The 15,474-nt window shown below is 40.4% G+C and overlaps 1 protein-coding gene across 1 annotated transcript in view; it reads left to right on the plus strand.

Annotated features, from left to right (window-relative positions):
* The window catches only part of NTRK3 (neurotrophic receptor tyrosine kinase 3), a 394,026-nt gene that overhangs the window by 176,549 nt on the left and 202,003 nt on the right, over positions 1 to 15,474 (plus strand). The window contains 3 exon segments of the mRNA XM_042476552.1: positions 374 to 670; positions 7,930 to 7,953; positions 8,740 to 8,807. Coding sequence (XP_042332486.1) covers positions 374 to 670; positions 7,930 to 7,953; positions 8,740 to 8,807 — 389 coding nt within the window.

The following is a 15,474-nucleotide window of genomic DNA, read 5'->3' on the forward strand; positions in this document are numbered from 1 at the left end:
TCCTATCTGTACTCACTGAAAACAAGCTACTGGCTTTATATACTGTATTCCATAGCCTCCTCCAGCCCTAGCATTCAATGTACCTGTTATGGACTGGCTCTGCTCAGGCTTGCCTACCTTCATAGGATAGTATATTGACTATTTGGGGTAAAGTTTGAATGGTAGATTCTCTTCCTATTTTTTCCTCCACCATCTAAATACAAAGAAGAGGAAAACAGTTTTATTCTCCATCTTGGCTCACACTCTCCCATACAATCTGGATTAAATATTTGATTGTCAAATTGATCACATATTTTCTAGAAAGCGTTGGTTTTCCAGATGGTTTTGCCTTTTATGGACCGCCATTCGTATTATGCCTGTCTCTTCTGTTTAGATCCTCCCCGTATCATCAGTTTGTTGGAGCCCATCCGGCACATGGAGCACTGCATTGAATTTTCGGTGCATGGGAACCCCCCACCCCTAATCCATTGGCTTTACAATGGCCAGGTTCTCAGATTGACGGAGTTCATACGAATGGACCTCTTCCAGGAAGGGGAAGTCTCCGATGGCTGTTTGCTCTTCAACCATCCAACGCACTACAACAATGGCAACTACACCATCGTGGCCACCAACTATCTGGGGACAGCCAACCAGACTGTCAGAGGACACTTCCTGGAGAAACCCTTTCCAAGTGAGAGACAAACAACCTACACTTTTGTAGATCTGTCTGTCTGTCTGTCTATCTACCTGTCTTTCTTTCTTTCTTTCTTTCTTTCTTTCTTTCTTTCTTGGAATGGAAGAATCTGTCACTTTTAATTTCTTTCACATTCAGTTTCTTTTTTACTATCAAATTTGTGTGATCCTGAATGTGAAGAATATTTCAATGTTGGGATATATATATATATATATATATATATATAGTATGTTTGTTTCACCTTCCTTCCCTGACACACTCTGCTTTTAAATAGAAATTGGGTAAAGTGGCCAGAGAGCCCTGAGTTATGAAACTGAGATGAAGTTTGAGGCTAAACTAGGAAATATCAATCTTTGTTCATTTCATTCTTGCACAAACAAACATCAAATGTTTTCTTCCTAATGGGTGGCATTACAATGATTTTACACATTTTTCAGTGGGTTTTGGCATTGTGTAAGTCCCCCCCCCCATTGGATTAGTGCAATATACGCTGGATGAGACCTAGTATGGCATTGTGGTTTGAGCATTGGACTATGACTTGAGACCTGGGTTTGGACCTTTGCTCAGCTACGGAAACACACTGGGTGATCTTAGGGAACCCCATTTTCTCAGCCTAAGAGGGAGACAAAGGCAAGAACCCCTCTAAACAAATCTTGCAAGAAAATCCCATGTCACCATGGAAATGATTTTAACGTACACAGCAACAAGAATCTGGAGGAGATGGGAGGCTAATGCTAATACTGAATGGTGACGGAGTCGGGATCTCACTAATTTTCTTGACTTGGGAAAGCATCTCAACACATCAAGGCCCAATGTTAAGAAATTTTTGCACATGAAAAATGAACAAAAACTCTGCTTGTGAAAAATACACTGCTGTGTAGAAGAACTGTTGTGTGTTTGTGTAGAATTCAAGGTTTTGGCACAAATCAGTTTCTCAAAAATAAATCCCAGTGTGAAAAGTCACTGGAAAATGTGCAAAAACCTTTGAAACTCCACCCATCTGAGAGAAGACTTCTGAAATTATTTGTTCTTCCATGAAAGGCTGAAATGAGTGAAGATTTGCATCTCCCAGATGGAGCTGGCAGTGTCCCTTCCTTTCCTAAATAAAATTTCCATGCATCTCATCCAGAAACAGTTAGGAGATTTCACCTAGTCAGTTGTTTCCCTTGCTTTCGAATTCTCTCCCAGCAATTTAGTGCACTATGATAGGGAAAATTTTACGTGGAAGTGCAATGTAAAGTCTCTACTTCATTGTGGACAGATCAATTCCTTTGTGTTGGTAGAAGTGGACTCTGAATTAATTTAATCTTCTGAAATGGCAATGGTTTCAGAAGCAGAGTGAGGTTGCTTAGGTTTGCACAATCCTAACCTCCTACTTGTTTGAGAGGGGGAGGTCTTGTTAGCTTTCCAGTGCTTAATCTTAGCTGATATCAACATATCTGAGAATTCCTCTTCATGAACTCTCTAGGTGTTCTCTTTAGTTGAAGGAAAGAAGTAGAGTCTTTTGGGAGACACAGGGCCCGAAGAGACAGGCCAAAATAAAGCTGCTTCAGATCACTTTGGAGGTATGCTGTTTAAATGCTGCATGCCTCCTAAGAGGCCAGAAACCGTGCCAAAGTCATGCTCCAGCCCACAGAGCCTTTTAGAGGACCACTAGTTGCTTACAATGGAGGTCAGGGCTCTCTTTTTAATGTGTCTTCTCTTTTTATTGTTTCTTTTCATAAGCAGAAACATCAAATTTACATTTGTGCAGTGTATTAACATGGAATGTGTAGTGCTTCCAACTTTGGTTTAAACAGGCCCCTGTATTAAATTAAATTTTGACTCAGGCGTGCTTGTTGCCATCTGAAATGCCGTCATGAGAAAACAAAGCACCCTTTGCTGTCTCCCACAGCAAAATGGGACATTTTACTATACACAGCGAGTGCGATAACAATGGTATTCTAATTTATTATTTATACCGCACTATACATGGAGCCTTCTCTGTACATGAGCTATAGCCCATTAAAACCTAAATCCTTCCCTCAGAGAACTAGCTCTCTGCAGAGGTCCAAGCCAATTTAGATGGAATAAGGGGGGAAATGTATTTCGGGCTTTAAGGCTGATAAGTTGTCTGTCTGAGGCCTAGATTACATAAATAGCAAATGAGGTTTGAAAACCATTCCTGGACATTACTGCTGCGGATGGGAAACAGCATAGCTAAGTTGGTAGAAAACAATTTCATTTGTGTAAAATTAGTTCAGCGGGGAAATGTTAAGCTGGAATCCTTTCTCTTAACATGCTAGTTTCCCATATGCAGGGTCAGGGCTGCTACTTATTCATTGCTTTACAAAGAGGAAATACAATGACATAGAAGATTGATTGATTGATCGATCAATCAGTCATTATGGTCATATTCCAGAAGACAAAAGTAGGCATAGGTTTCCCTAAAATTTACACATGTATAGATTTGTTACTGGGAATTAAATGAGGAATGGAACGATTTGCCCCAGTGTTTTAGACCTCAGCTTCCAGAATCCTCAGTTAGCATGGTCAGTGTTCATGGATTTGGTTCAAAACATCTGGGTGGCAAAAGGTGTCTTGACTCAGATTTAAAATGAGAAGATGGAAAAGACTGTGACTAACTGACTTGTGTGTTTTGAGACTTTACTCATTGGCTACATACTGAAAGTCTGAATGAACTCATCCCAGGACTCTACATACTCCTTATATCTTGGGTTTCTAGATGGACTAGAGGGTTATCTAAAGAAAAACAGAAAGAAAGCTCACCATCTGAGCCATCTAATTGTCCAAAAACTGAATAGCATACCTAGAACCATAGCGAACTCTGGTCAGCTGGGTAACATGGCAACCTCACTTGCTCCAGCTTGGGAGCCATATCTTGGCTCCTCCACTGCAAGAAATATCTTTGGTGGCCTCTAGAGCATGTTTGCTGTGAATCAGAGCCCTCCATGGTAGACAGAATGATGAAATCTCATTGTTGTGGGATCCCTTCTCCATCCATTATTCATTAATACATTCCTTTACTAGTGGCTTAGACTGCTCTTGTCTGTCCTTGAACCTGTTTGATGAAATTTGGAGTAGATCCAGCCTCAGATTAAGACAATGTATACGCATAGGGTTTTGCTCATGCAGCCCACTCCCATCAGTATTCACAAGGAGATTCAACTAACAAAGCATGATAGGAGATTGCTTTGTACAGGGAAGGTGCCATATTCGGTCTCCACAATGTCCAGTTAGAAAGATGAAGGAGCAAATTATGAATGCATTTCTCTGCCTAAGACACTGATGAACTGTTAACAGTCAGAGTAGACAATAGTGGAGTAGGACGGGTCAATAGGTTGACAATATAAAAGGCAGCTTCCAATATTTTAGGTAATTTTGAATTGGAATAAAAAAAATGCTTTTTGAAAATGTAGCAGACTCATTCTCTTCAGCCCATCTACATATACCTCCTGTCTTCATTCTTCTACTTCAAAACAAAGTTAATGCTTTGTATTAACTGTTCAGCTGTTTTGCACACAATATAATTAGGGTTCTCTGCATCAAACTATATTCCACTCTTTGCAAGATGAAAAGAAGTGCTTAATTTAACTAGCATGTAATGTCATACATTTTCCCGAGGATTAGATAGTATTTAGCACACAGGTAAGCCTCCCCCTCCCTTTTTATTTTTTTGGTGGAGATCAGAGCCTTAAGGTGTCATTCAATTGTGCTTTAAGGATAAGTGAATGCTTAACTGTGGCTTGAAATCCTCTCTGTACAGGTAATTAAGAGGTATTTAATATCACTTGTTGAACATTGCTATTGATGATTCTCTACATATGTTTCTGTTTGTTTAACTTAAGCACATTAATATGCATGCACTGAACAAGTATAGAACCTAAGCTGTTATCTCAAAGTAAGAAACAGAAATGTATATTCCAAGAGTGACCTGCTCCCCTGGGTTGTTGTTGTATGTGTTTAAGTCAACTTATGGGGAGCCTAAGGCAAGCAAATGGGGGTTTATTGGCAAGATTGGCTCAGAAAAGGTTTGCCTTTGAGGCTGAGAGAGTCTGTGACATATCCAAAGTCACCTAATGGCTTTCCATGGCTGAGTGGGAATTTGAGCTCTTGTTTCCAGAGTCATAGTCCAATTCAATGTAACTCTTCTGATGCAGATGCTTTCCAGTGTCTATAGCTGAAGGTCTATATCCCCTGACCTACCTACTTTTTAAAAGGAGGAATGTTATGGCTTAAACCTGGAATCTCTTGCATGCAAAGCATATGCCATATACTATACAAAAGGGTCCTTCTGAACTTACTCTCCAAACAGTTTTGGAGATTGGTCACTAGGATTATTATTAGAGGCCCTTTTCCAGAGTGCACTAACATCCAGAACACACTCTGTGTGTGTGTGTGTGCGTGCGTATGGGCCACAGTTTGCATGTGGCATGTGATAGGTCTTATGAAGGTCTTGATCCCTAGACTTCCCTGGACATCAACATTTTGGCTGAACTTTTTTTTTCTGGCAAAACCAGACTCCAAGGGGCTATTTAGAAATGAAATTCTTGTAGAACTGCTTCATTTTTGCTCACATTTTATTTGTGTGAATGTACCTTTGAGAGAGTTGCTTTCTCATTCTGATTTTAATGTATTACTCACTCATGTTTAATTTATTGCTTTTGTTTAAAAGTAAGTTACAATGAGCTGCCTTGATTAGATTCTGGAATAACTGAGGGAAAGTTGTAATGCCATACGAAGAAATGCAATAAATAGATTGGGGCATGAGAGCTACTCGTCTTCTCAAAGTGTCACTTCTTCAAAACTGTTCTTTTTTAAAAAAATGATGATCTGAGTTCCAAAGGCAACTTTAAATTATGACCAAAAAAGAAGAAAAATCCACTTCCCCAGAGACAAGTATTGTTGTGACCTACATCAGGATGAGAAAGTGCTGATTTGGCAAAGGGTGTCTCTGCCTAACCAAATCCCTCTTTGTCAACTGAAATCTTTTGCTCATTCCAAGCTCCAAACCTCCCTGGGGGCTGTACTGTCCTATCTTTGCCTTGCGTTTCAGATGCCACTCTTCACAGAGAGCCCTGCTTAATCATTCTGGACACCTTCAATCTTGAAAGCCATGTCAGGTTCTCCTCGCATCAGGTTTTAATGCTCTCTGCTTGTGGGTGCCTGGATATCTGGCTTTCTTTCCCGTGTCGCGTATAAGCGTGAGTGTCACTGAGAGGCATTAGGAGACTGTACAGAGGAGTTTGCCTGGGTGTCGGACTAAAGGAAATATTTATTTGAAGATGTCGAGCCTCATGAGTCAAGGACTTAGAAAAGAACGAAATGTCTGGGCAGGTCATGTGGGCACAGAACAGCTTTCTTCGACTCCCCTGGTGCATAGGGGAGCATCATAGCTCAATGGCAGAGTACATGCTTTGTGTGCAAAAGGTCCTAGGTTCAATCCTTGGCATTTGCAGCTAGGATGAAGAAATACTTTTTGAAACTCTGGAGAACTGCTGTCAGTAAATGAATAAAAGGACTGTTTAGATAGACCAGGAATCTGACAAGTCTGTGTTCCAATGCACAGAATCAGAGCTCTGCTTACCTGTAGTGAGTAGACTACCTTTCTAGCTGACCTTGTCTTTTCACTCTCTTGTAGATAACAAGTGGCTAATAAATATGGCTGTGGTGTATATGGGGGTGCTATGTGTTTGTGGGGTGCAGGTGGTTGTGGTTATATAGATGGGCTAATAGTTGTTTTGTGAGATTAGAATGTTTGGGGAGCTATTTCCAAGATGGGGCTCAAGTATGTTGGAAATGATGAAAGGTAACTTCAGACTGATGGAATCTCAGACACAAATGCTCCAAGTTTTAGAAGATAGAGACCCCCTTTGAATTTGGATCTCTCCTGTAATCATATCCATCCATTTTCAATCTCAGTTTGTCTTACCAGTCCTTCTCCCCTTTGCATCTCTCCCCTTGAAAAAAGGTAACTGAGAACAGGGAGAGTGTTGTGGCTACTCTTTGACTGGAAACCATGCTTCGCCATATGCTTTGGATATTTCCTTTGAAAGTAGGAATTGGGTATTTTTCTGTCTTCTGATCCAGTGTAATATTCTGAGAGATTTTAAGTTCTCGTGTTCCTTGGCATGATTCAGGGCATGTCAAATTCAGGACAAAGACTCCATGGTATTTAACGTGTTCCTAGGAAGTCCTTCATGCCACCAGTGACCTTTGCCATCTTCTCAAAGACAGTGGTATGGTGGCCATGCCATGCATGCAGCTGTGATAATCTCCATAAGTCATGCCCCTTAGAGACGTTCCAAAAATACAAGTAGATGTTAATCCATGTTAACAATTCAGCTCTAGCAGTAATCATCTCAGCAAGGAGCAGATCTGTTATAAAAACCAAAAGGACTTTATTAAAACCTATTCAAGATTAACCCCCTCCAGATTCTTGCTTTGCAACAGGGGCAGCTCATAATATATACCATTGCTGGGAAAATCCATTTCATCTCTACAGCGACTGTAAAGAATTGCAGATGAGCTCAGATGGAGTAAGAAAAACTCAGGGAAAGTCAGGTGGTGTCGCTGTCTGTGCTCCGAGGATGTTCTGATTCTTTGACCCATTGAGGTCTGGATTCATTGTACAGGTTGAGTCTCTCTTTTCTGGAAGTTGAAAAATCTAAAATATCCCAAGAAACCAAGACTTTCTTCATGGGTGGCTGGGATAGTGACACCTTTGCTTTCTGTAGACAATCTTTATTTCACAGGCAAAATGTTATATATATATATATATATATATATATATTACATAACATTATATGAAATTACCTTCAAGCTGTGTGTATAAGGTGTATATATGAAACATTAATGAATTTTGTGTTTAAACTTCAGTCTCTTCTCCAAGATACTTCATGCAAATACAGGTATTCCTAAGTCCCTCCCCCAGATATCCAAAATTCAAAACACCTCTAGACCCAAGCATTTTGGAAAAGGGAGACCTGACCTGTGGGACTGTTTGTAGGCTTCCTTTTCTTTCCCTTTTCTTTTTGTTTGAGATGGAGATACAAGCTAATCTATTTTTGAAAGAAGCAATGTATGCATGTCATGTTTTAAGAAGAAGAACCTTTACATATGAAAGGGAGGCTTTGCTCAGGGCACTCTGAGTCTGATAGTGTGAAGACTGATGTTTTTTTTTTGATAGTGCTAATAACCACGCTGCTTTTTCTTCTTCTTTTTTGTCCGTTTGTTTTGATTTGTTTGTCTTGCAGGTATTTCCGATGGAATTGTGACATGTAAGTCTCATCCTATTCTGAACTATAGCCAGAAATGTTGGGCTGGTGGAGGTAAAATTTGATAGAGAGGGAATGGAAGCCCTGGGAATGGATAGGGCAGGGCACTCTCCTTATAAATAACAAAACAGCAAACTTTGTAAGACTAGGTATATAATGCTCTTTTCTGGCAGGCCTAGCCATATGATTTTTAAATTATGAGTCTTTAAAATTATGAATCAATTGTTTTTAATATGTATGCTCTTTTAACTGTTGTTATATTCTTTTAACTGATTATATATTTTTAACTGATGTTATGTGCTATGTGTCCATATGTTGTTGCATTTTGATATGTTGTTCCCCACCTTGATTCATAGGAAGGGGTGGGTAGGAAATCCTCCTCTTCCTCATCTATTAGATCATGCCAACTGGTGACACTGGGCCTATACTACAAGGGAGAAAACAAAAGAAGTGAATTTTGTGGAGGGTTATCAAGGAAAGGGGATGGAAGGGGTATTCCAGAAGATTATCATGGGAAAATGTTCTAGGAGATAGCAAATAATAAATAATATAGGTTGCTGAAAGGTGCAGGAGACTTCCAGTGTCAGAGGGTGGCACAACTGGTAGAGTGACTGAAATAAGCAGGTTGTAGGAGGTTAAGAGATCGGAAAGATAAATAAAACAGTGGGACACAATGAAGAACGTTTCACGTAATCATTTATATTTTTGAAATAATTATTTTTAGGTGCGTTTGTATTTTTCTCCTTAAATTATTGAGTGACTGTTTTGTCTTTGTTGCTTTGGTTTCAGTCGAGTATAGTCCAAGTCCCAGCCCTCTTATCACAGTGACACATAAGCCAGAGGAAGACACGTTTGGGGTAAGACTTGTGGGACAGTTGGTGGGGAAAGCACAGTTTTGCTGTTCTGCATCATGACTTTTGTACAGCTACCTAAGAGTCCTTTCTCTGATATCCTTTCCAAAGAATCATACCCGTTGTTTCTTGCTATGTGCTTTTTGCGAGTTGCCCAGGACAATTTGAAAGATAAGGCCACAGTCATAAGCTTTGGCTCATAGAATAATGTAGTCTGGAGAAACAGTAAAATCCATCTAATCCAACCCCGCATAGGCTTACACAACCAAAACACTCCCAGTAAATGGCCACCAGAGATATACAGATTCCACCTCCTTCTAAGGCAATCTGTTCCACTGCTGAATAGTTCTTATCATCTACAGCAGGAGTAGGCAACCTTTTTGAGCCGGGGACCGGGTTGCTGTCCCTCAGACAACTGGGGGGCTGAACTCAAAATGGCCCCCAGAGAGGCACGGAAGTTGCGGAGGGGGTGGCAATCAGCGGCAGGACTGGGCTGGGGCCAGTCCCAAGGCCTCGCCGGGCCGGATCTGGCCTGTGGGCCGTAGGTTGACGATCCCTGATTTACAGGTTCTCCCTAATGTTTAGATAGAATCTCTTTTCTCAACATTTAAATCCAGTGGTTCATGCTCTGGTGTGTGAAACAGAAGAAAACAAGATCACTCCATCTTGTATATGACATCTCTTCAGATATTTAAAGATGGCTATCCTATCACCTCTCAGTCTTCTGTTCTGCAAGCTAAACATACCCAGCTCCGTAAACTGGTTTTCCAAATTTTTATCATCTTAGTTGTCCTCCTCAGGACACATTCTTCCTTTTCAATAACCTCCTTGAACTTTGCTATAATTACTCTTGAACCTTGGTGTACAGAACTGGACATGATATTCCAGGTAGGTCTGACCATGATAGAGTAATATTTTTACTTACCACAGTCTGAAAACTATTCTCCTGTTGATCCAACCAAGAATTGCTTTGGGTTTGTGGTTGCCATATCACACTGCTGATTCATGTTTTGTTTGCTGTCTTATAAGACCCCAGGTCCTTTTGACATTTACTGTTAACAAACCAAATGCTCCCTCCCATGTGTATTTAATTTCCCTCCCGTCCAAATGTAACAACTTACATTTCTCCCTACTGAAATTATATTTGTTAATTTTGGATCAATGCTCCAATCTTTCTCAGCCTAGGGTTCTGTGGTTGCATAATATTACACATTTCCCTTGCTGTTTATGGGATACGGGGAGCTAAAATCCAGCATATCTGAAGGGCAGCGGTTTGGGGAAGTCTGGTATAAATATATGCATTCATGCATATATTCCCTCTATTTCCAGTGTTTTGTGAAGGGGAAAAAAAATCTAACTTAAATCAGCTTAACCATCCTCAAGGGTTAACTCTCTTCAACAGTTTAACTCTCCACAAAAACAAAACCCTTGCACTGAGTGATTTAATCTGGGATATTTCCATAGAGTGATTTAATCTGGCATATTTCCATGGGCAAGAAAACCCCTTGATAGTTTCCCCTTAGGGCCTCCATAAGTGGAAACAACTTGAAGGCACAGAACAACAATTTCCTAGAGTATTTAGTTCTTTTTTTCTATTTTCAAATATTGATATACTGCTTATATATATATATAAAATTCAAATCGCTGTACATCCATAAAATATGAGCACTGTATATTCATAAAATATGAAACAGACCGAGTAAACAAGTGCACCAGACACAAACACATTTGTCAAAATGCAAGAAATAGATGGAGAGCTGGATCAAATGGAGAAGGCATGTATGGATAAATATGCTTTTAAACATATCTTAAACATGTTTTGATGTAGTGCGCAAAGGAAAATTATTCTGCGATGTATTGCAGAGTAGTTCACAGGTTTGTGGGTGCAGATTCCATAATACGCATACATCCCAAGCCAGAAACACATATTCACATGGGATGGAAGATTTGTTCTGAGTAGATGTCAGCTTTCTTTTATTCCAAAAGAAGAAGAAAGAGTGATGACAATTTCTCTGTTTTTTAAAAACATATTTTCCCTTTTAAAAAATACTGTACAGTATGTGGCTGGCAGCTGAAATTTAGGGATCATTTTTTACAACTCTTTTGGTGACAATGCTATAAAATACCTACCTTAGAGCTCTTATTCTGTGTCTACTCTACTTCCCAATAAGTTACTCCGCAACTTTGTGGGAAGAAAATGCCCTGTTGGACTGAGTTGAAGGTTCATCGTGACTGGATGTGTTTAGAGATCACAGAATGATGATTGGTGTGTCTGTGTGTATCCGTATGTACAACAAGAGTTGTGGAGTTGGATGTAGTGTATATTTACTTCATCACTGTACTGTTATATCATGAGAGCCAGCATAGTATAGTGATTTGAATATTAAACTATGACTCTGAATAAGTGTTGAACTTTAACTCTGAATGGGGGTTTGAATCTCCATTCAGCCATGAAAACTGCTGGGTTACCTTGGACAAGCCATTTACTCTTAGCCTTAGAGGAAGGCAAAAGCAAACCCTCTCTGAGTGCATCTTGCCAAGAAAACCCCATGATAGATTAGCCTTCAGGTCAACGTTAGTTGGGAACACCTTGAAGGCACACAACAACAAACAGTTACACTAGTGTGTCCATTTTACAGAAACGTTAAGTTTCTTGCTTGGTGAGGTACTTAGAATTGGCTGCTAGAGAAGGATAGTACTGTGGTTCATGGTCTGGATCAGAATTTGGGATTTGTTCAGGGAATGGATCAGAATGCTCAGCATTCTACTGAAAACTACTGGTCCGAAGAACCATAACCGTAAAAACTTGATCAAACTTTAAGTATTATTGCCTTCATTTCTCCCAGATTAATGACTACATTTGAAATGCTACTAGGCCCTGAAGCTGCTTGCTTTTGATTTAGTGCTGACTGATGAATTAATAAAAATTAGGAAGAACAGCATCTGCTCAAAGGTGGACTTTGAGTGATGTTTTCTAGGGAAAAGCAGGGATCAATAAGGGTATAGAAGAGGCAGTGTGGTATAGTGGTTTGAGTGTTTGACTAGAACTCCAGAAGACCATGGTTTGAATCCCTGCTTGGCAATGAAATCCAAGCCAACAAGTCTCTCAGCCTCAGAGAAAAGCAGTGTCAAACCTGAACAAATATCTTGGCAATATCAGGAGCAGAAGATCAGATGTCCCTTGGTTGACTGTTTTCTGGAACATGATCACTCCTTTAAGATTCTGTGCTTTTTGGTGCCTGAGAAACTTATTTTCCCAGAATGAGAGCACCTTGCTTAAAAAAGAAGTGTATATTGAGACTTGTCACATTAGTCCCACATGGTCTAAATGTGGACTTAGAGTACATCCAACTGTTTAAAACCTGAGTTTTGACATATCCCCTAATTTTTGCTCCGTTGTGTAATTGCTATGATAAGAATGTGCTTGGTACACCTTGGAGAAAAAATGGAACGGTATAATGCTCTGCCTCCTGCTTCTCAAACTATCAGTTGCCAGGCATAAGTTTGGAAACATTCTGTTTGGAATCCCTGCAGGGGTTTTTAAAATTGCATTGCAAGTAATATTTTGTACTTGTATAGGTTTGTTTGGGTTAATAGGCATTTTTAAAATTGAGACATTTGACATGCATCTTGATGCAAGATATATGTACACAAAATTAATATGGTACATTGTAACATGTCTCCTGTTTTAATTTGTGTTGTTTATGTACTCTCCTTTTTCTTTCCTTTATCTTTTTGCAGCCCCTGAAGAAGGCCATTAAATATTACTAGGCCAAAACCTATTGGGATAATTGCAAGAATAAAACCACTATTTTAGCGCCTTGAAACTTAACTCTCTTCTCTATATCCCCCTTCTGTGCCAGTTTGCTGCCTGTTGTCAGAAAGAAATGTCTAAAATCTCTAGGCAGACTTGATCAGATACAATATGTATAAATAAAAGCATGAGGATAATCCAAGGCTGGATCAGGCACTAGCCTGCAAGGAACAAAACATCTCTTTATTTTATGTGATATGTATTTCATTTTTAAAGGAAGGGGTTTTACAAGCAGAGCAAGTTGCACAAAGCATGATGAATATTTTCTCAAATGCGGAGGGAAGAACCCCTGAGAGAAAGCTGTCTGTGTACTGAAAAGCCAGGAATAAATATTCTGTCAATATGTGCAGAAGGAAAGGCTGGTGCCTCCAGCAAAGCTTTCTATCTGGAGCTAATCCTGCCTGTTCTCTTTTTTCGCCTGCCTTTTCTCCTGCTTCATCCCTAAGTTTCCTTGCTGTCTTTCCACCCAGCCCCATGTGTTTGAACGGATACACAATTGCTATTTCTACATCATGTTTCTGCCCTTGAACATCCTCTCTGGCCACTTCCCATTGTATATGATAGAAAACCTGCATCTCCTTTCCAAGGTGTGCTTGAGAAGGAGCTTCAGCCATATTCTCTCTACCCTTTAAAGTGCGACTCTCTGGCCTGTTACAGACAGGCCAAAATAAAGCTGCTTCGAGTCACTTTGGAGGTATGGTATTTCAATGATACATGAGTCCTAAGAGTCTGGAAGCTGCACCAAAGCTGCACTCCAGTCCTTAGGACTGGAGCGTGGCTTTGGTGCGGCTTTTGGACTCTTAGGACGCATGCATCATTGAAATACCATACCTCCAAAGTGACTCGAAGCAGCTTTATTTTGGCCTGTCTGTAACAGGCCTCTGTGTGTCTTCTGAATTCCGTTCATAGGGGTCAGATCCCAACTAGCAACAAATCCGTACCCACCTCGACTCTTGTGCTGCTGGAACACACAATGTTTGACTGTTTTCACAGTGAAATTGCTTCCTTTAGGCTTTAATGTGATTTTTACAAAAGCACCTTTTACTTTGCAGTTTTTGGAAAAAGCAGCTTTTTTTATACAGATGTGTCCTGTGAATTAAACCTGGTGCTCTACATGCAAAGCAGTCCTCTGTCACTCAGTGCACCAGAGACACAATGGCCAAAATCCTAGTTTAAGTAAGACTATGCATATGCATTTCCATGTCCTCCCTTGCAACAGCAACTGTTAGCTGCTTGCCAGTGAGGCAGGCAACGAGAAGGGTGGAATTACAGATGATGAAGAATTAGCTGATCTCAGCCCAAAGGGGGAGGAAATGATGGAATGCTCCCAGGTGGAGGACATTCTTCTTTTACTTCCCCTGGGAGCCCAGAGCAGCTTCATTTTCATTGTCTGAGTTGCCTCCACCTCTCACAGGTAAGCTCCAGCTGCCAATACCAATGCCGCTGCCAGTCCTCCTGAGGGTTAACATCTGCCATGGGAGACCTCTTAGACAGAGCACATAGGGATTGAGAATAGTTGCCTATGCCTCATCCAGAAGGAGACATGTATGTGCATAAGGCACATTTGCACAGACGTGCCATTAACAGGATGCTGCTGAATGTATTCTCCGCCTTGCTTGGAGATTTGACTTCTGTAAGGCTCTGAAGACGTCTCTAGATTCTTAGAATAACAGCACTAGCGCATCACACGATCACAACTTTAATAAAGTCTTTCCAAAAAGCTAAATAAATAACTAAAAATAAAAAGGGGAGGGGGACACAAGAGTTTACAAAGGACAGAGATCAGACAATTAGATCCCTCAGTAGTAAATACAAACTGTTGGGCCATGTGTAACTTTGGGAGATTGCAACCTAAATTGTTTGCTAAAATAAACAACCAAGCTGGCAAGCATAAATGCCACAATGGGAGTTAATTCTGCAAATTAGATATCCCACAATGCACACTGAGTTAGCAGCAATAAAAGAATATCTTGTGGGACCTTAAAGATTCAGTTTTATTGTGTGGTTTTATCCTTTCTGGGCATACACACACACACACACACACACACACACACACTGTATGTGTGTGTATATATATATATATATATATATACGGATAACGGATAGACAAATACAGAGACAGCAGTGTATACAGTTGGCTCTCCGTTTTCACGAGGGATCAGTTCCAGTCCCCCCCCCCACGAAAACAGAGACTTATTCAAGCCCCATAGACTTGAATGGAGCACGCCCCCATGTGCATGGCAAGGGCGCATGCGCCATTGCAAATAATGGAGTTCACCTGTCCGTGGAAAGTTGAGGGCACGGATCTCAGATCCGCGCATTAGGAGAGGCACCTATATATGCACATAGATACATAGAAATAAGTAAATAAATAAATAGCCAGAAAAGTAAGAAGTAGGGCTGTGTTATGGGGGGGGGGGCAAGGTTCAGGGGCTGGAGGGGTCATATTAATATATCCCTAGCCCACCAGATGTTGCAGCTCTTGCCAGTGTTTTTTCCATATCAGTGAAATTCAGCAGTGCAAACTCCCTTAAAACAAACACTTCCAGTTTAAAACAAGAAACACAGAAAGCATATATCTCATGTTGAAGCCAATCATCAGAAACAATCATTGGTTGGAAAAGAAGCTGATGCAGGTATCCTCAGGTATCTCTCTTGCCCTCTCAATACTCTGAGCTTGAGTTGAATTTCATAAAAGAAAAAAGAATGCACATTTGAAAAATGAGCCGAGAAAACTGCAGAGAAGTCTGTGACACATGCAAACATGTGCTTAGCCAATGGGTGCAAGTGTGCACATTAAAAAACAACAACACTTTTGGAAACATGCATGAAAGGGTTTCTGGGCAGAAAGAAAGACTC

Source organism: Sceloporus undulatus, chromosome 6, assembly GCF_019175285.1.
Source record: "Sceloporus undulatus isolate JIND9_A2432 ecotype Alabama chromosome 6, SceUnd_v1.1, whole genome shotgun sequence".
Taxonomy (NCBI): domain Eukaryota; kingdom Metazoa; phylum Chordata; class Lepidosauria; order Squamata; family Phrynosomatidae; genus Sceloporus; species Sceloporus undulatus.